At 42.2% G+C, this 21023-nt stretch overlaps 1 protein-coding gene across 1 annotated transcript in view; it reads left to right on the top strand.

Moving 5' to 3' along the window:
• Positions 1 to 16852, top strand: part of LOC121272536 (ryanodine receptor 1-like) — a 467552-nt gene extending 450700 nt beyond the window's left edge. The window contains exons 98-102 of the mRNA XM_041179156.1: positions 4419 to 4575; positions 6328 to 6392; positions 8915 to 9015; positions 10589 to 10640; positions 14777 to 16852. Coding sequence (XP_041035090.1) covers positions 4419 to 4575; positions 6328 to 6392; positions 8915 to 9015; positions 10589 to 10640; positions 14777 to 14872 — 471 coding nt within the window. The 3' untranslated portion in view covers positions 14873 to 16852. The remainder of the gene's footprint in view (positions 1 to 4418; positions 4576 to 6327; positions 6393 to 8914; positions 9016 to 10588; positions 10641 to 14776) is intronic.
• Positions 16853 to 21023: the final 4171 nt, after the last annotated feature.

The following is a 21023-nucleotide window of genomic DNA, read 5'->3' as shown; positions in this document are numbered from 1 at the left end:
GAGGCAGGGCTCTCTTACAGACACACACGGAAGAAACTAGAAACAGCAGTTTGATTTGAAAGCTGTGCCAAGAGAGATTGGAGCAAACGGGACAGATCGCCAGTCCCAAGCTAAAGAAAAGACCCCAAAAATCCAGGGGAGTGGAACAGGAGAAAGTCCCAAGCAGACCTCCTAGCCAAAGGTAGGACAGATACCTGGAAAAGGACCTGTTAAGTAAAGCTAAGAATGAGGGGCAGAAAGAAAGGCTCCAAGCTTCAGATTTAAAGAGACAAAAGCTGCAGAAAGCAGATTTAAAGCAAAAACAGCTTGCAAGAGACCAGAAGGCTCAAAGAGATGGCAGAATCTGTTATTCTTTGCTATGGGCATGTGAAGCATTGGTGTACTGTTGACAACTGAGTTGGCGAAAGTGTGTGGAAGAAAGTTTGAATGCATGTGGTGACCCAGGGAGGAGGAACATCAGAAGGAGAGTTCAAAACCCTGGAAGTGAACCCTTGCGGAAGGCGCCTGAGAGAAAGCATTGGTTTGAGAGAAGATTCTAAGCTGAGTTCTTGGAGAGCGGAGATTGGAAACCCTCGTGTGAAATTCTTAGTTCAGTGAGACTAGTTGGCTCACGGTGTAACATAAGTGTCTGGGGGAAGTTGAGGAGAGATCCATAGCATCTGGTTGAAGTGGCATCTGTCACTTGCTTTCAGAGGGTGGTGTGTCTGACCACAGGTTGCCAATTGCTTTACATGGACTGTACTTACTGTGAACATTAAAGTACAAGATAGCTTTTATAACTTGTGTTATCCTTATAAATCTGTATATATCTGTAAAGGTATAGTTGTAGGTGAAGGAGTATTGTAATATAGTTAATCTTTTCTTGTTTAAGAAATGTTTTATTCTTTTGCGAAAAGTTTATTATCTGACTGCAGTGACTCTGTTCAGTAGCTACGCTCCACATATCCAAACAAACAAATAAAAGGCAGAACTTTTCCCTCATCGGGCAGGCGCGTGCCCGACCCGAACAGAAGTAAAATAAAGCTGTGGGCCTGGGTTAGGCAAGGGTCTGACATCATTGTGTACTCTCGCAATATTTCACTTGGCGGGTGCACGCAAGAGGCAGCAGCGCGCCCATTGACAATTAAGAGGCCTATTAAGGCCCTTAATCAATTAATTGAATTGAATTGAATTTTTCACTACCCATCCAACTGTTCAGTTGGCGGGCAGGCGAATAGGCCAAGCGGCCTTTGCATTTTTTGTGGGATGAGGTTTCAACCAGTGATTAAAATAAAAACTTTTAAAACTCATTTTTGACATGTTCCTGCTCATGTGACAGAGTCACATGAGGGGACATGTTTTTCCTCATTTTTTAACTCTTCATTTGTAATGTTAAAAATCTTCAGCTCCCTGAGGCAGCTCGGTGCCTTCAGGGAGTTTTCACTGAGCGCACCCCCGTGCATGCGCACACTTCAGTCCTAACACCCTTCCCACCCCCACCTCGGCAGCACTGAGGCTCTGAGCGCACCTTTCACACTGGCTGGCCGTTAATTGGCCAGCCTGTGTGAAATCGCGAGCGGCGATCAGTTTTGTGGCCGTTCCTGGGCCAGTCCGTCGTGCCCGCCCGACCAGGTAAAAACCCAGCCCTAAAAGTTAGGATCTATCAGGCTGGGTTCCACCTTGGGATTAGGCTTGTCCAGTGGTAACCTCAGCTGGGGATCATAACACCTTTTAAGACCCTCTTCGAGTCAGTACTATCTGATGACCAAGACATTGTGCAAGTGACTTGTTAGCAGGCTTCCGCCAATGCAGACTTCCTTTTGTTTGTTCTTTGGCAAGGCCAGCATTAATTGCCCATCCCTAATTACCCTCGAGAAGGTGGTGGTGAGCCTGCCTTCTTCAACGGCTGTAGACTATGTAGTACTATGGCTGTTTCATGCAGCTGAATGGCTTGCTAGGCTATTTCAGAGGGCAGTTGTGCGTCTACCACATTGCTGTGGGTCTGGAGTCACATGTGGGCCAGTTCAGGTAAGAATGGCAGATTTCCTTACCTAAAGGACATTAGTGATCTTAATGGGTTTTTATCGACAATCTGGTAGTTTCGTGGTCACTGTTGCTGAGATCAGCATTTTATTGCAGATTTATTAGTTAATTGGAATTAAATTTCTCCAGCTGCGATGGTGGGTTGTGAATTTCCATTAGTGTGAGCCCCTGGATTACTAGACCATTACTAGACATTACCACTGCTGTTTCCCCCCCTAAATGTTGAGCTAGCTACTAAAAAGTGTGCTGGTTTTGTATTGCCCATTTTGAGGAGTATATTAGTATTTCCCAACGAAGGCACAGCACAGCCAACATCCAGGAAATATTGTGGTCAATACCACATTTTATCACAAGTGAAAAGAGAGCAAGTAGTAACCGCACAACATGTTCTATGTCGCACGTGGAACTAAAAAGACAGGCTTGTGTTTCTGAGCACCATTCCACAGGGCAGGTCTGTCAGTTTGCTGTACAGTGAATTAGTACAGCAGTCTGCTAGTGCATATTTTTCAATCAAGTATGCTTGATCAAGGGCATAAATGGGATGGACTCTATTACAAATGGAGGCAAAAATGCCACAATGCCAAAGAATATGGCTTTGCACCACCAACCCTTTTGCCATTTAATCTCTCCAACCCTTCACCCTGTCACAGACCTTCCCTTTTGTCCTTTTTCCCTCTCCCCCTTTCACTTGCTTAAAACCTATTACATTTCTAATCTGTTCCAGTCTTGACGGAAGATCATCAACCTGAAACATTAAACTCTGTTTCTCTCTCCACAGATGCTGCCAGACCTGCTGAGAGTTTCCAGCATTTTCTGTTTTATTTCAGATTTCCAGCATCGGCAGTATTCTGTTTTTCTGATTAAAACTTAGTTGATTTAAAGGACTGTTATGATCCCAGTTATGAGAATACTGGACAAGCCAGATACTTTTAGGATCTGGCTTGATATACCATAAGCATTTAAAAAATATAATGCATGGAAGAATCAAGGGTAAGGAAATAAGCGCCAGGATTAAATTGAAACCCCAAAGGAATCTTTACTGTAGAAACTTGAACAAAACAAATGCAAGCAGTAATGACTAAATAGGTACAATCAGCAAATAAGAGGATGATCCTAAACAATACTACCTTAACTCAGGTTAATCTTTTTGCTTTGGCCTTCCCTCTCATAGGTTTTTAAACATACTCATACACTGGATTAAATCCCTTTTTTTCCCTTTGGGTCAGCCCATACAGGTCTCCGCTCAGATCTATGCTATACCTACCAATATGACTCCCTGGTCCAAGTATAGTTGTCGCTGGTGGCCACATACCACAACCCACCAGTCACACATAGACACACCTTTGGCATCTATTCCATAGCTGGTCTTCTCCTCTCTTTACAGAGCTACTTGGTCCTACCCAGTTCTCTGACTGAACACAACAATGTCTGCAGCCTCCAGGGAGTTTCTCTTACACTTACTTATTTTCTTCGAAATAAAACCTACCTTTTCTTTTTAAAGCATAGCTCCACCCTCAGCAATTTTCTCCACAGCAACCTTAAGACTTTCTTGTTTCTAAAAGCCTCTCAGCTGGGTCAAAAGTTCAAGCATTGTTTGTAAACACACACAAGCATACTAAACTAAACTGAAAGTATGCAGGTGCTGGTGCAGTGGGTGCAGCAGTCAAACCTGTAGGATGCTTATTGTCAAAGTTGGCACCAGTAGGCTTGTTTCATACGTATTGTGTACCAACTGTATAGCATTTATGTAGGGCAAGGTGCCATTTGTTTGCATACGACCTAGAGCTAGACAAATAAGTCCTGGGTGATCATTTGCTACCTGCAAAAGCCAGGCCAGGTGATTTTGCAACTTAGGACACACAAGTAAATTATTTAGTGTGATATACATGTAGACCGAAATCTGACAATCATAGAACAGTGGAATTCAATCAAACCATTTCATAATATAATCAGTATCTAGGAGTATATCTTGGTTAGATTTTTCTTGTTAAATATTGTCCACATAAAGGATTTATCATTTTCTTTTTAGTTTCAATAAGGGACTATTTTATTTTATGGTGATTTGCTTGGCAGATTGTCTGAGTATTTTTTCATACTGAAAACCCGTGGAAGCAAAACTACTTGAGTATGTATTTTTTTGTGACTTCTCGTGTTGTGTGGCTATTATTCAACAGGAATGTGAATTGGGAGGTATTATAACAGGTAATGACAGAATTGTCAGGTATGATATTTCAATGAAAGTGACACAAACTTGTCATTCCTATACACCTGTGCATAAAATGAGATGATTTGAAATTTCAGTCGTCAAACTTGCACCTCAGTGAAACTGGTTGCGTGTATAAGCTGGAGGATATTTTTTCTGTTCTAACCGCCATCTGTCTCTCTACTATATATAGTGTTACCTTTTCCACATGTATGTGGGCGTGCGAGCTGGTGGTGGTATTGGTGATGAGATTGAAGACCCAGCTGGAGATGAATATGAGCTCTACCGTGTTGTCTTTGACATTACCTTCTTCTTCTTTGTCATTGTTATCCTCCTGGCTATCATCCAAGGTATGGCCCCAAGGCTTACTGCTGGACAAATCATTGGGAAAATGTAGTCTCAGACTAAATGAATAGTGATTCTGAAGTTATCCAGCAAATCTAGGAGTGGGATGTCCAACAATGGTATCAACGTTTGCATCCTAGTTTCGATCAATTCTTCATCACTCCTGTATTCTTTTGTGCTCACTAGATCAGTGGATCAAGTGCTAGTCACTCCTTGTGCAACTGGAAAAAACAGTTCAGACCAGTACTCTTATTTCCCAGTTTTTACTGTCCTTTCATTCTGGGAAAGAAGAATTTCTCAATATCAGTCCTAACATTTCCTGTTACTAGTTTGAAGCTGTATCCTCTTGTCCTATGCTCAGAATTTTCTTTAAATTAACATTCTGGATTTACCTTTTCTACAATTTTAACTACTTTGTAGACCTCTGACTATTTACAAAAGGCTGGATGCTGCATCCATTTATCTAATAACATCACGTCATCAAAACACATCAAAGTTTCACATAATATTTTAATGTGCAAGTGCTGCTATGTAGGCAAATAAACCATTCTGTGCCAACAATGTCTCACCAGCAAAAATGAGATGATTAAAAGGTTAACCTACTATTTTGATGTTTTGGGTAGAAGAGAAAATATTTTCCTGGAGATTGAAGAACTCATGAGCCAGGATTTCCCGATCGGAGGGGTGGGGCCTGCTCGCCGATGCGTAAAATGACGTTAGGCGGAACTCCCGACGTCACCCCACCTCATCTCAATTTTCAGGTCGGCGGAGGCTCAGCAGAATCAGCTGTGCGCCCGTCAACGTGTCAACGGCCAACTGAGGCCAGTGATAAAGTAGTTAAAGTAATTAATGGACCTGCCTGTCCAACCTTAAGGTCGGCGGGCAGGCCAGGAGCCCTGGCGGGCTTCAGAAAAAGCGTGAAATCTCATCCACAGGCGGGATGAGATTTCATGTAGGTTTTTAAATTTTTAATAAAATTGCCAATGAAAATGATGGACATGTCCCAACTCATGTGACAGTGTCACATGAGGACACGTGTCAGAGAAATTTATTTCTTCTGTTCTTAAATTTTTTTCAGACAGAAGCTGATCTCCCTGAGGCAGCACTTAGCCTCAGGGTGATGAGTGTGCTCTTTCGCATACATGCCTTAATTGGCCCACCCACATAAAATGGTGGCACGCCCCCAATAGGGGCTGCCGATTGGAGGCACACCTCCATGTGCCTGCTCCTAAACTTCTCCCCCGACGGGGGGAAATTCTGCCCATGCTGTTCTTCAAATAATGCTAAAGAATTATTAACGAATAGTTGCATAGCAGTACTGAGGATTGATAAAAAAGAAGACATGCTGTCGAAGCTTTTCATCTTGCACTCATCAGGACAAACACAAGAATGCCAAATTTCAAGGGGAGCAACAATTTACATTGCATGAGCAAAGGGTGCTGATTGGTTGACAAGTCAACTCTAATTGGCCGAGGCACAGCTGACATTGGGAGTGCAGCAATTTGGCGGGAGGGAAGGGTACGAACACCAGCCTGCTTCTTACCTCAATATATACAATAGTACTTATGTTGCGGAACTATAGTATTTTAGAAAAAAATCATAATTTCATTGTGCAGATTGTAAATGATTGTAAGCTGTTTTGCTTTTGTTTTTCACTTGATTGTTTAAAAAAAGAAAAATAGGTTTTTGTTTATCTGTGAATGCTAACTAGAACTTTGTGTGAAGGAATAACAGTATGAAATTGTTCTCTTCTTCAGGTTTGATTATTGATGCCTTTGGTGAATTGAGAGATCAGCAAGAGCAAGTGAAAGAGGACATGGAGGTAGGAATAGGATAAAGTAGTTACTATCTAGATATCCATGTAATAAAGAAACCATAATTTTTCTAAGAAATAAAAACAGGCAGAGATTAGTTAGATTAAATAGATATGAGAAGCAAAATGGTGGCCCAATAGCAAAGTTTACTGTTTGCACAATGAGGTTTTATGAAAGGGGCTGCCCACAATTATTTTTCCTTTGCTGTGTGTCAGGAGAAGAAATGTTTTTTCTTCAGAAAAAAATGAGTTTCTATTAAAGAACAGAGGAAAATTTCAAATGGTGGTTTGTAGTACAGAACTTGAATAGTGTTGAAAAGAGAGTCATGTCGCCAGAGCTTTTTGTCCTGCCCTTGTTGTCTTTGTCCTGAAGAGGGAAAGACGAAAGCTTCAACAACATGTCTCTCTCTTCTTCAATAATGACAAATGCATAAAACCAGCGCTGGCAATGGAACGGAAAATAGTGTTTTTCCTTTTGTGGCGTCCAAACTGCAGCTCTAGGTTTACACCCTAATGGTAAATTGAAAATTATTCCCCAGGAGTGACAAAAGCCTGGGAGAGGACATCAGCCCCCGAATGATGAATGGTAGTCAGGAGAAGCAAAGAAAATCAATAAGTAAAATGATTTTATTGAGTTAAAATTTCTTCAAAAAAAAATCTGACTATAAGAAGTCAAAATAAAAACGCAGGCGTAGAATTTTGCCCTTGTCGGGTGGGCTCAGCGGGGGTGAGCGGGAGCGGTTGGGAAGCCGACTTCCGCCCATGACCGGGACCAGACTGCGATTTCATGCTGGCGGGCCAGTTAAGGCCCACCCAGCGTGAAATGCAAGCAGCAGCAGCGCTCAGCCCTGCCTGTGTGGGGGTTTGGTGGAGGCCGAGCGCAAACTTCTTTCATGCGCACGAGAGCACGCTTGAAAATCTCCATGAGGCACAGAGCTGCATCAGGAAGATGAACAGTTTTCAAAATAGAAAATAAGGATCTTATAAATGTTATAAAACATATCCCCTCATGTGACTCTGTCGCATGAGCAGGGACATGTTATAAAATACATTTTAAAATTTTTATTTTATTCTTATTTGATGTTGGAAACCTCATCCCACCTGTGGATGAGGTTTCCAAAAATAATGTAAAGTTGGAAGGGCAGCGAAAAATTTCTTCTAATTACCTCCTTTAATGGCCTTAATAGGCCTTTTAATTGGCGGCGGGTGTGCTGCCGATTTCGGCAGTGCCTGCTGACCAAAATATTGCGTGAATGCGCAATGACGTTGGGATGCTCACCCAACATCATCGCATGTCTTTTTAGGCTCGGTTGGGTCGGGCGGGCAGACGCCCACCGAGCTAAAAAGTGTTTTATCTCTGACTCATATTGAATAACTGCATCAGAGAGTTAGTACAGCCAAGCTTGTTATGTCTGGCAGGAGGATCTCCACAATCTAAATCAGAAAGTTGTAAGGTGCTATAAACCTTAAAAGATCTGCAATGGCATAAAGTGAGCAAAAACAGCCTCCAGAAAATCCAATTTTTCTGCACCAAAGGGCTATGAAATTTACCCACCTGAGGATCTGAAGGCACAGTCCCACTGCTAGCCAGTTTAATGGACAGGCATCCACCCAATGTAACTTGCTGGAAATAGCACAAAATGTGTTGTGATGTCACTTGTCACTTGTGGGTTTCAAATGTTCCTACCTTTGCCAGGCAGGTACATACTATCCTCACCCAGATTAAGCCTCAGCATGTGATGCAGCTTTACTCATGGGTGTGGAATCCCGACCTTACATGCTTCTTCTCTTAATTCCTGTCAAGAAAGTGTTGACAGGATTCAAGCTGGTTAGTGAAGCAGAACCAAGACACACAGCTTTACTTTGTAAAGAGAGTTTATTGACTTTGTTTAGTCTCAGCTCTTCTCCCACAAAACCCAGTGTCCCGGCTATCCCCTATTTACATATACTCAAAGTACTTAATTAAACAATACCCATCACCTGTGCATCCCAACAATATAATTAGCATACTATTAACAGAAAGGACAGGAAAATCTTCTCTATGCTGAATGATTTAGTGTTCTTCAAAATATATAACCTCTTTTCTATGTTCAAAAAAAAACTCTTTCTTTTGCTTATTTTCCATAATTGGCTGTTGCTATTTCTGACTTTCTTTACTGTGGGCATTGCTGCAATATAAGGAGTAATTCTGCTAGTGTAAAGCCATGCTAGTTGAAAGCCTAAGTTGGGGAATTGGAGCTATGGTATTAAGCTTATAAGGTATATCCCTGGTTTTCCTGTTGCTGGTGGAACTTCACACCAACAGGAGAGCCTTGCAAAATGATCCCTGTATTGTATGAGTCTGTGTGTATTCCTTCATCTGTTTGCTTTTCAACCTCACATTAACCCTAAACCCTTAAAAAGAATTCTATTAACTTTGATGATCCATTTCTTTTAGTACGTGGTGTGAGATTGTTGTGTGATAATGATTGATATCTAGTGCTGTACTGTTGCTTTGATAACCATTTCTTTGTCTCTGGTTGCCTTCACAGACCAAATGCTTCATTTGTGGAATTGGCAGTGACTACTTCGACACAACACCGCACGGGTTTGAAACACACACTTTGGAGGAACACAACTTAGCAAATTACATGTAAGAAGTCAGCTTAGCAAATACCTCTAGTCTGCATGGGCCGCAATGTTAAACATTGTTTTAATGCAACATCATTATAGGGAAATATGTTATTTCTATATAATTTTTTGTAACTTAACAGAAAAAGACTATTTTATTCAACCAGTCCATGTTGTTTATTCTGCACTGAAACATTTGTCCTAATCCAATGTGCCTACCCCATTCCTTACTCCTTTTTTATTCTGCTTTCCTTGAACTACCTATTTTTAAAAGTTGATATGATCTCTACATCAATCATGAGCTCCGGCAGTGCTTTACAAATTCTCACAAACCTCCATGTTTAAAAAAAGTTCTCCTGCTCTCTGTTCAAAATCTCTTGCGTTTATTCTTGCTTCTGTCCCCTTCCCTAGACCCTCAAGCACTGGAAACAGTGTAAAAGCTTTTCTGGTGTATTTAGAGGTTGTCAAGAAAAAAATGAACGGACACGGTTTTAAATACCAGTATAAAAACAGTTAAGTGCTTTGTCTGACAGGGTAATTCTGCAGTTCCATGCTGTCAGTGAGGAGGAGCACAGATCATAGAATCAGCACTACAGTGTTTTAGCACTGTATCTAATCGATCCCTGTAAGTTTGGCTTCCCATTAGGATTGTGGAATAACCCCAGCATTCTTTTGTCCATTATTTTAGATGAGACTGTCCCATTTAAAATGAAGATAATAACTCCTGTTTTTCAACAATCCAAAGAGAAATGTCATGTGGACTCTCATTTGCCAAGAAGAATTTCTAGACTATAGTAATCTAAAATAATTTTCAGCAATGCATTGCTTCATATTTGAGACAGCCTCCATGTGGTGGTTCAGCATATTGCGTTTCTAAACCTTAGATATGGTTCCACATAAAGGCTTAATTAAGATTGGGGAGTTAACAGGCAGACATGCCTAGCAGAGGTGGGATACTTCCCATGTGAAGGGAAGATCAGACAGTGAGTCAATATGCATCATTGTCACCCAGTGTCTGCACACTGGCAGACGCCGGTTAGCATGTTACCAGCTTATCCTCTCAGGCAAGGCATGCATCGGGGAAAAGTAGGTCCAACTGGAGAGTGAGAGCAGGAAATCGCTGAGTTGGAATACCTGTAATATTTTAAATCCCCTACAAAGAGGGGAAAGGTTAACAATAGGTTAGATTGTTGGAAGCAGGTGTCCGCCCCTACTTGGGAAACCACAGGCAGCAGGAACTACTTCCAGTCAGCACAAGGAGCAGCCAAACTCAGTATAAGGTGTTTGAGTCCAATAGCACAATTCTGCTGCCCACAGCACAGACAGACTTTCTACCGCAGCACAAACATGCTCCATATCCCCCACTCCATTGTGCCTTCAATAGCAGGTGTAGAGCTTCATCAGCATCATAGTAGACACTGGGGCCTAGATATGTGAATGTGGTACTCTAGGTAATGACCTCCAGGAAACAGCTTCCGATAGCTGTTGTTTCAAGCTGCACAGATTTCTCCTCAGCTGTACGGCTAGTACATGCTGTGGATGCAACATGATTCATCATCTTATTACTTTTTGCATTTGTAATCTCTCTGTTTCAGGTTCTTCCTGATGTATCTGATTAATAAAGATGAAACGGAGCACACGGGTCAGGTATGTTGTTTATCCTCACCTAGGCAACATGAAGTGTTTACACCGGTACCACTTTGGCCTCATTAATGAAAGCGTTTTGAAAATTTTTCATTAGCTCAGTAGGTACCCTGGCTAATATCCAAGTACTTGCTCATGGTACAACCATCATAATAAAAAATATTGAAACTTGAGCATGCAGTCAAAATTACGAAAAGTGTTTAGAATTACATAAATTTACCATGTAAACCTTTTTTAAGTCAGTCACATTGTTGGTAGACTGAATTGATGACAAGAAAATAGCCTCAATAAGGAAATAGAATCCATAGGCTGGTTCACTATTATAAATCAAGAGGGTATTTCCATCACCATACATGAGGAAGGCTGTGAAGGCATTGGAGAGGGTACAGAGGAGATTAACAGAATGATTCCTGGGATGAAGAACTGTAGCTATGAGGATAGACTGGAGAGGTTGGGACTGTTTTCCTTGGAGAAAAGAAGGCTGAGAGGAGACTTGATAGAATTATTCAAGATCCTGAGGGGTATGGACAGGGTAAATAGTGAGAAACTGTTCCCACTCAAGAGAACATCAAGAACTGGAGGACACAGATTCAAAATAATTGGCAAAAGGAGTAAATGTGATGTGAGGAAAGTTTTTTTTCACCCAGAGGGTGGCTGGAGTCTGGAACAAACCTCCGGAGAGGGTGGTGGAGGCAGATTCGATCGAGGTATTCAAAAAGGGAATCGGATTGCTACCTGAAAAGAGAGAATGTGCAAAATTATGGGGATAAAAGGCAGGGGAGTGGGGCTAGGTGGGAATGCTCTTTCAGAGAGTCAATGCAGGCTCGATGGGCCAGATGGCCTCCTCTTGCACTGTAAAGATTCTGTGATACTGACATTGTGAATCCTCCACCATTTTAACACTTGGGACTTAAGAAACCTGTTCATTGATTTACTGAATTTGAAGATAAAATACTTGCATCTTGTTTAAAAAAAAGCTTAAAACATTATCAGGAGTGAAGCAGAAGTGGTTTACTTTGATTTTAGGTCTAATTATTTTATTGCAGTTCATTTAAGTAAATATTAAACTAAACAGAAAATGCTGGAAAAAACTCAGCAGGTCTGACAGCATCTGTGGAGAGAGAAACAGAGTTAACGTTTCGAGTCCGTATGACTCTTCAGGGTCATGCTGAGATTTTCCAGCTTTTTCTGTTTTTGTTTCAGATTTCCAGCATCCGCAGTGTTTTGCTTTTATCTAAGTAAATATTAAGATTGGCCTGTTTCTTTCCAAAGACACTGCTTCCTTTTCTCATTGGTGGGTGATTACCTTGATGATCTAATCACTCGAGTTTCAACTATGGGTTATGAAATGGCTCCATGGTTTACATGGGCAATAATGGATAGCCCTGAGTGATTTGCAGACAGTACCTTGTTGGAGGTCTGAGATGAAGATATCCTCTGTTATATATGTTCGTGGAGATTTTTTTAATTCTTTCATGGGATGAGTGTCACTGACAAGCCCAGCATTTGTTGCCCATCCCGAATTGCCCTTGAACTGAATGGCTTGCTGAGCCATTTCAGAGGTCACTTAAGAGTCAGCCATATTGTGGGTCTGGGGCCACATGTAGGCCAGACCGGGTAAGGATGGCAGATTTCACAGATGGGTTTTTACAACCGTTGTCGATGGTTTCATATCACTGAGACTAGCTTTCAATTCCATATTTTATTAATTGAATTTAAATTCAAAAATTAATTGAAATTAAAGTCAAATCCCACTATGTCCCCAGAGCATTGGTCTAGGCCTCTGCATTGCTAGCCTAATGACATTACCACTACACCACAACCTCCCCATGAAATTTTGTTCCGTGTTGTCTCTTGTTATCTCTGCTCTGTCAGTGACAAATGTTGATGCCAACTGAAGAATTCGCAGTTGTGAGAAGGTAGCAGTTACTTTATTGCCTGACAACCTGTTTACATTGAAAAGAACAAACATTCTGTTTTTTGCTCTGAGTAGTTCCTTTAGGGTGGTTGAATATCTTTTTAAACAATAATTATGTGCAAATGCTTAAATTCTAAGACGAGAGTTTCCCTTTAAGAGAAGTGAAAAATAATAGGCAGAATTTTGCCCTTGGGGGGTGGCCATGGATGAGGCTTCCAAAAAATTGCAAAGGCCGTTTTGCCTGCCTGCCTAGCCATTAGGGCAGCCGAAAAGTTTACCTTAACTGATAACTCAATGGCCTTAACAGGCCTTTTAATTGTCAGTGGGAGCGCTGCTGACCCCAGGCACGCGCCTGCTGACCGAACTATCGCACGACTGCACATTGACGTTGGCACACTCAGCTGACGTCAACAGGCATCATTTCACGCTTGAGCGGGTCAGGTGTGTGCCTGCCCGCCGAGCAAAAATTTCTGCCCAATGTCTATTGCTGATAATTCAAAGTCACCGTTTGCTCTACAGTGTTTGAAGTTACATGGACTATATGGCATAGAAACAGGCCATTCAGCTCCACAGATCCACGCTAGCATTCACACCACTCAAGCCTGTTCCCATCCTTCCTTATCTAACTCTATCAGCATTATCCTCTGACCATTCTACCCCATATGCTTGTCTCAATCCCCTTACATACATCTATGTTATTTATCTTAGCCTGATTAACAGGCATGGCTTCCAGTAAGGCAGAGAGCACACCAATGCCGATCAGAGGAGTAGTTGCAGGTATGGAGCCTGTAACTGCTAGTGTGACTGTTGGAGCAGGATGGGGTGGGTGCAGTGATGGTGTTGTTCAGTTGCCAAGCCCTGGGCCCTCGGATGGGGTGGGGTCCAGTCGCAGGGAAGGAGGTAAGCTTGAAGGGCCAGGGGAGTTGGGTGGGAGCCAGAGAGCAGTCTTGGCCCACAAGCAGTGCTGCAAAGACATTTACCTTTTCACCAAAGGTATCCTCGCCTCCGTTGAGCTGACCTGTTTCCTGAGGCCTGGAAAACAAGGCCGGCCATGGTTAAACCTGTAAAGCAAGTTATATTTGAGGCTACCCCACTTATTAGAATATTTAAATGGACAACCCGCCTCCTGGGAGCTATTTGACTGCCCATCCTCATTCCCTCTCCATGAAACCCATAAGTGGGCAGGTTATAGGTTGGGTTGAGGTATTCAAAATTTTTACGTCCTGCTCAATCCTCCTCCATCGGTTTCTAGGGGTTAAAATTTCCCCCCTTAGTGTCAAAGGCCTGAGTTATGTGGAAAGCCTGAACAAACCTTGGCTTTTCTGGCTGGAAACAGACGCTTGGGAGGTGAGGTTACAAGTGTCTTCTTAAAATGATTAACAAAATGGAAAAGATATATCTGGAATATTTCAATTAAATATTGAACATAGGAAGTGAGAAACCCCAAACAGAATAATGTAAATTGCAGGCAGATATCAGGAAATTCTTCTAAAACAAAAAAGGAATCAACCTGGAGACTTCCAGCAAAATGAGTGAGGATGAAAACCCTGATTCCCTTTGAGAGAATTGGAAGCTGAAATGCTGGGTGTTAGGATCTTTCTTGGTAGGTGAACTAAGATAGGCTGGGTTACCTTCCTCATCCAGAACAATAATAAAAATAATTCATTCCCTCCTTTGAGGGCAGTGGAACAGTAAGATGATCAGAGTGGAAGTGCAGCTCTTGTCATCCACTCCCACCACATCCTGGGCCTGCATCATTTTGGTGGGCCCATTGAAATGGGCAGTCCAGGCACCCAGCTGAAAATAGGTGACAGCGGCATTAGCCCTCATAGATCAGGGCCCTTTGACTTCAGTAGTACCCGGCTGCAAATTTGAGTGAGCAGAGTGTGTGCTCCTGGCCCTACAAAAATCCACCCCAATTCCTGATCCTCCGTGGCCATCCCATGGGATTGCTTTCCCACTTGTTTTTTAGCTTGCCTGCACGCACTGGAATCCACCGGATTTCCTGCCTGCTCCAATCGGTGAGCTACTCCAAATGTGCCAGTAGTTCTCCAACAAATGCGACTCAGACATGACCATGAAAGTGGAACATGTGCCTCGGGAGGGCAGCAGTCTCATCTCCCCATCTCCCATCCACTGGAAACCATCACATGAAAATCTATCTATGCATGTTTCCAGAGTAAGCTAAAAGCTAACCCAGCCTTATCCTTGTTTGTTGCAGGAATCCTACGTGTGGAAGATGTACCAGGAACGATGCTGGGATTTCTTCCCTGCTGGCGACTGCTTCCGGAAACAATATGAAGATCAGCTGGGATAAAGGAGTCATTATAGCTGATAAAGTAGCTGCCAGAATATTGCACTTGTAACAACCTATGAATTCTACCTGGTTCCTTGCTAAAGTTTATGGAATGAGAGTTGCCACTTTTTGCTGTGAGACAAATGCTTGTAAAAAGAACAAATACCTGAAGTGGATTTTATTACATATACAGTTTTTTTTCTAAACAAAATACCTGGACCGGACTTGATCGCAAACATAAACTGGACATGCTGCTTTTGCACACTCAAACCAGTTAATGAGCCTTGGTATAGATTTGTACTTTAGTATACATCGAAAAGCCTGGATAAATATTTTGTCTAACTTTTTTGTGAATGGGGAGAAAGGTTGAAAATAAGTGCCTTAGTCTTATCTTGTTATAAGTTATACAGAACGAAGGCCTTTTTATCTTTTCTGTTGTGCTGGTAAGGGGCTGCCACTTTTTCGCAAATTTTGGTAGTTTACTTAGAACCATTGTAACTGCATCCTACTTTCAACCATTATTTCAGTCCTAATCACTGAAATAACCATTTGAGTTCAAGCAGTCGTATTGTACTTGCAATATTACTGATCGTAGTGTTTTTTGGTGTGAGTTCCCAAGACCTAACTATTGTCATCAAAAGACATGCTAATTAGAGCAGGCAATGTGTTTCAGAAACCAGAAATGATCAGATATCTTAAACTCAAGACCCAAATACTCTCACTTGGGCATGTTTTTTTTTCTACAATGCCCTGAGCACATTTTTATAATGAATACATGGATACCAAAGCTGGTAGTAAAGGTTCGTACAAATGGAGACCAGAATGTACTTTTAAGTAGATTTTAAAAATGTGCTCTCCAAAGATACATCAGATTCCTGAAAATTTTTAAGCTGAAGTAATTATTGTAATTAAATTAATTCACTTTGTGGAGGTATCTTTAAAGTATTTATTTAATTTGCTATTGTGTCGACTCAAACTGCTACTTGTACCTTTTCTAAGTTTATGATCTCTTTAATGAAAGTTATTGACAGATCCATCTTGTGTATAAGAGGAGCTGAGTGTAAATGAATTATTGAGCAGCCTGCTACCAGAATAGGTACAGCTTTCAGAAATGGTTGCAAAGTTTCCTTTCTCCTCATTATTTTGGAAGAGATGATAGGTATAGCACTTAGAAGCCCAGCTTGGTTTGCAATTTTCATTCAAACTGACTTTTCTGCAAGGATAGGAATGCAGGTTTTTTTTTTCCAAATGATGTCTCTACTTAGAATTGAACATTTGTGAATCCCTCTTGAATGTTCCTCTCTAAAGGTTAAAGCTATCCAGGAACACAACAGATGAATACATACCTCAAACAGCATATTCACACAAATCCAATTAAAAGATTTTTTTTTATTGAAGAGAGAAGCATTTATATGCTGAAAACTGTTGATTATAGGAAAATTCAAATGCAAACTAGCTGAAGTTAACGCACGTCACAAATAAGGTTAAAGCTTCCGTCGATTGCCTTTCCCATATAGTGTTCAGGTTCAATTCTTCAGCCAGTTGGCTCTGAAAAATATTAAAATAAAGTAGGATGCTTTTCCAGAATTGTAGCAAAGTTCAACAAATCTAATTATTTGATTGGATCTAAGTTGACAAATAAAATTCAACTTACTTGAATGTCTGCACCAGTTATAACCCATAAAAAGTTTAACTCCGGGCAAACCATCTTAGTTCCTGTCTCCACTTACACAAATAAAAATAGTTTGCTAGTCATTCATTGTTCAGCTGTTTAAAGAGGGAAAATAATCAGGGCTGCAAATACGCCTTATGATGGTGAAAGAGCTTTAACTGTTCAGTTTGATTAAGCAAAGATCTGTAATTCATGTCAAGCAGTTTTGTTTTACCTTGATTTGAGATTTTTGGAGGAACTAGTGCACTGACAGACTCCTGTGAAGCAGATTTACAGCTCAAAGCAGTGTTACAATGCCACACACTTCTAAATAAACTGGTTTAACTCTGCAAACTATTTTTCGTATTACAGTCTCTCATAATTACACGATTTTCTAAATGTAAGACAAAGGCAGAACCTATTTGTGAACTTGTACCTGTTCCGTCCCAGAAAGACTCCTGTTAACTTTACAGGAAACTCACCCAGGGTGAAATTGATCCTCAACAGTGGTGCATAACCTTTCTTCGACAGTGCCTCGCACACTCGCAGCCTCCATCACCATTGCCAAGTCCACCTCCTATATCTCTCTCAATTTTGACTTGAACACATCTCGCTGTTCTGGGACTCCATACCTAACAGCACTGTGGGAGCACCATTACCCCCCCCCCCCAACACACGCGCGCGCACACTGCATCAGTTCAAGAAGGTCACCCACCACCACCTTCTCAAAAGCAACTAGAAATGGGCAATAAATGCCAGCCTTGGCAGCGATGCTCAGACCCCAGTGACCAGAGTTTTGTGCCCATCACAGTAATGGACTGGTGGGGGAGCATGGCGTAAAATCCAGTGGGATGGCATGAGGGGCCAGCGGCACAATAGGTGGCAAAGGCCCATCCACCTTCGGGCCAACTGAGACCCTTAAATTGCTAATTAATGGCCACTTAATGTCATCTTCCTGCTGCCACTGGTATTTTACCAGCAGCAGGGGAGCCTACACCAAGTGATGAGGCCACCAGGTAAATCCTGGCAACCTGACAGTCAGCTCTGGTGGAACTGGGAAGGATGGTTCGCTGCTATTCCTGCTGACCCGCCTTAAAGAACTGCCCCCCATCCCCTGGATTGCCTCCTCACCAGTGGAGCTGCTGGGACCGAAGCGCTGCCGGCTCTCTAATTGGCAGGGACGAGACACCCTGCCTCACAGAGGCGAAAGCCCCGACTTCAGGCAACTAATTACCCGAGGACCATAAAATCAGGCCGTGGCTCCCAGGGCCGGCGGAGGTGGGCTTACCCCTGACTTCCCAGCCAGTGGGAGGGGGGGGATTGCCTCCGTATTAAATGCTGATAGTGAATCAGCCGCCCAGTTTGTGTCCTGCCTGATTCTCTACACCATTGAAGTCAAGGCAGCAGCATAAGTAAAAGAGTTAACCATACAAAAGCTTCAGAAAACTGAAGGGTCACAGCCAATTGAAGAGTGCTCTATGTAGGTTATGGGAACGTAGAGCTGTCCAGAATCTTTCCAATAGCAACAGTGCTCACAGCCTTTGCTGCATTTTTGAACATGCACATCATGCTAATCCAACCCGGTTTTTTTTTATTTACAAATCAGGAAACAGCTGAGCAAAGGGGAAAAATAGATTTATACCTTATGTGCATTGATGCTATTTGGAGATGTAACTCAAAAGTGTTAAAAATCCTTTTAATTCTGCTTAACAGTATGAAGATTTGTGCTGTGCGTTATACAGTTTTACTGGAGGGCAGCAACAGGTTGGTGCCCACCCACTGAGAAACCAGCTGTGTCCGTGCAGGAAAGTACCTAAGCGTAGACCAGACTTATTTGCTCTGAAACTGAAGGGAAGGTCAATCTGGGCTGTACAGTTTGTCTAGTTGGCTTCGCAAAGACATTAACAGGGTCCTGGGGGTAGCTCCCCCCACCTCAGCCACAGCTGGTTCAAGATTATGATGAGGCCAAGAGCCAATAAAGCAAATCTTGCATTTATACAGTAGAATTCCTGACCTCCGCATATCCTGAAGCACTTTATTACTTATGATGTACTTTCTTGTGAAGTGTACCCAGAAAGAAAAAAATAGTTCAGACCAGTACTCTTATTTCCCAGTTTTTCCTGGTGTTCCATTTTAAGGTATACAAGACCAGTTCAGACCAGTACTCTTATTTCCCAGTTTTTCTTGGTGTTCCATTTTAAGGTATACAAGACCAGTTCAGACCAGTACTCTTATTTCCCAGTTTTTCCTGGTGTTCCATTTTAAGGTATACAAGTCCAGTTCGGTCCAGTATTCTCATTTCCCAGTTTTTCCTGGTGTTCCATTTTAAGGTATACAAGTCCAGTTCGGACCAGTATTCTCATTTCCCAGTTTTTACTGTCTTATCCTTCTGGGTAGTCACTAATGTAGGAAATAAAGCAGCCAATATGCGCAGAGCTAGGTTACACAGACAGCAATGTAATAATGACCAGATAAAGTGATTTAGTGATGTTGGATGAGAGAGTGACATATTGGTCAGGATACCCCGATTGCCCCTCTAGCCTTCGTCCGATAGTGCCAAGGGATCTTTTACTCACAACTACAAGTTCTAGATTCCCAGAAAAGCACGCACTAATGAAAGGTAAAGGGGCCATCACCATTTGCTGCAATCAAGGTCAGCAGAAATATGGAGAAAAACAAGGCAGTGACATACTGGCTATTCAGAACGTGTTTGTACTGCAGCAGTGTCTCTGCCAAGCTGACTTTAAGGTGATTCTCTTCATTGCTCAATCTAGGTATGTGACCAATATGATGGAGTGAATCCAGCCTAACATGTCTTTGCTTTCAGAAGATAGGTACCTCTCAAGGTTCTCTGCTTATCAGCATCAAGGAGAATAACGAGAGAAATTTTCAAACACTGTTACCGGCAAGCTTTCATGTGAAGATGGCAACTGACCAGCTAATATTTGTGCTGTCTGATAACTTTTCACTCATCACAGTCAGTTTTGCCCAGTTTCTTTTGGTTATAGTTTGTACAAAAAGCAGTGTAACAGAGCCTTGGCCATGAGTTAGTTTCAAAGTCTCTATCCAGAGCCATGGCACCATTGCAATTGGTGTTAGACTTTTGCAAATTAGTACATTGATGGATTCCAAACTACAGCTCTCAAAGATGTTAGGAGCCCCAGGGAAATGTCTTCCTCCGCAGGTTAAAAGCATCCCAACCCATCTGAAGTAATTCAGAGAGAGCAGAATCATGATTTAAGATTGCCATTAAGCATTATGACAGATGTCAACAACCATTTCTGTATTTCTATAGTTTCACAAGATTCTTATAGTTCCACTCAGTGACAAAAAGCCCCTCTCACACCAGCCAATCAAAAATACCATCACACTAAGGTGGAAAATTGATTTCTTCTGATAACTTAAGGAGAGATAGGGCATAAAATTCTTTCTATTCTGCCCAGCAGAAACATTTTGAGTATAACTTTGCTATAGCATCAATCTGACTGGTACACTAGCCAGCGAGGTTATGGGATTAACCATTTACATAGCAGTGTGGAGCTACAGAGGAGTTGTTGTTTTTGGTGCCTTCCCAAAGCCCTGGACTGCACACCTATGATGATAATAGTGCCACAGTCAAACCATTGGCCTGCAAAAGCCACCAAAGGAGTTTTTCTTTATCAATATGTAGGTGTGAGTCCTGGTTCAGTGGGTAGTACTCTTGCTCCTTGAGTCAGATTTATGGTTTCAACCCCCCCACCCCCCCATGTGGATGTTGAGAACAAAATGTAGGCTGACCCTCTGGAGCAGTACTTGGAGCTGTATTTTGGATGAGGCATTAAACCCAGGCCCCTTCTGCTCTCTCAGGTGAGTATAAAGACCCCTCCATGCCACTATTTTAAAGAAGAGCACAGGAGTTAACCCCAATGTCCTGGCCAATATTTATCACTCAGTCAACATTACTGAAAGCAGATTATCTGCTTATTGTCATGACCTGAATCTTGTGGTTGGTGTTCGGGGGTGGGCCCCACTCACTGACGCATAAAATGATGCAAGCTGATATCAGGTGTGTGTCCCAATGTCACCGCGCGTCATTCCGACCTTCAGTTCGGCGGGTGCGCACCGGAGTCAGCTGCACACCCGCTGAACTGTCAAAAGCCTATTTAAGGCCATCCAACAACTAATTAAACTGATTGTCTGGGCTGCCCGTCCAAACTTAAGGCCGGCGGGCAGAGTAAGAGCCCAGGCGGCCTTCGTATTTCTTATGAAACCTCATCCACGGGCGGGATGAGGCTTCATGAAGGGTTTACAAATTAAACAAATTTTTACTAGAATTCATTGACATGCCCCAGCTCATGTGACGCTGCCACATGAGGGGACATGTCTGAATTTTTACTTATCTTTTCCTAGTTTTCAAAATGAAATTAATCTCCCTGAGGCAGCTCTGTGCACATGCGTGAAAGAGTGCAGACCCTGACACACTCTCTTACCCCCACCCGCACAGTGAGCGCTGAGCACTTCTGGGTATGCGTCACGCTGGGC

Source organism: Carcharodon carcharias, chromosome 34 (genome assembly GCF_017639515.1).
Source record: "Carcharodon carcharias isolate sCarCar2 chromosome 34, sCarCar2.pri, whole genome shotgun sequence".
NCBI classification, from domain to species: Eukaryota; Metazoa; Chordata; class Chondrichthyes; order Lamniformes; family Lamnidae; genus Carcharodon; species Carcharodon carcharias.
Note: the sequence above shows the minus strand (reverse complement) of the source record. Positions and strands in the feature narration are given on the sequence as shown.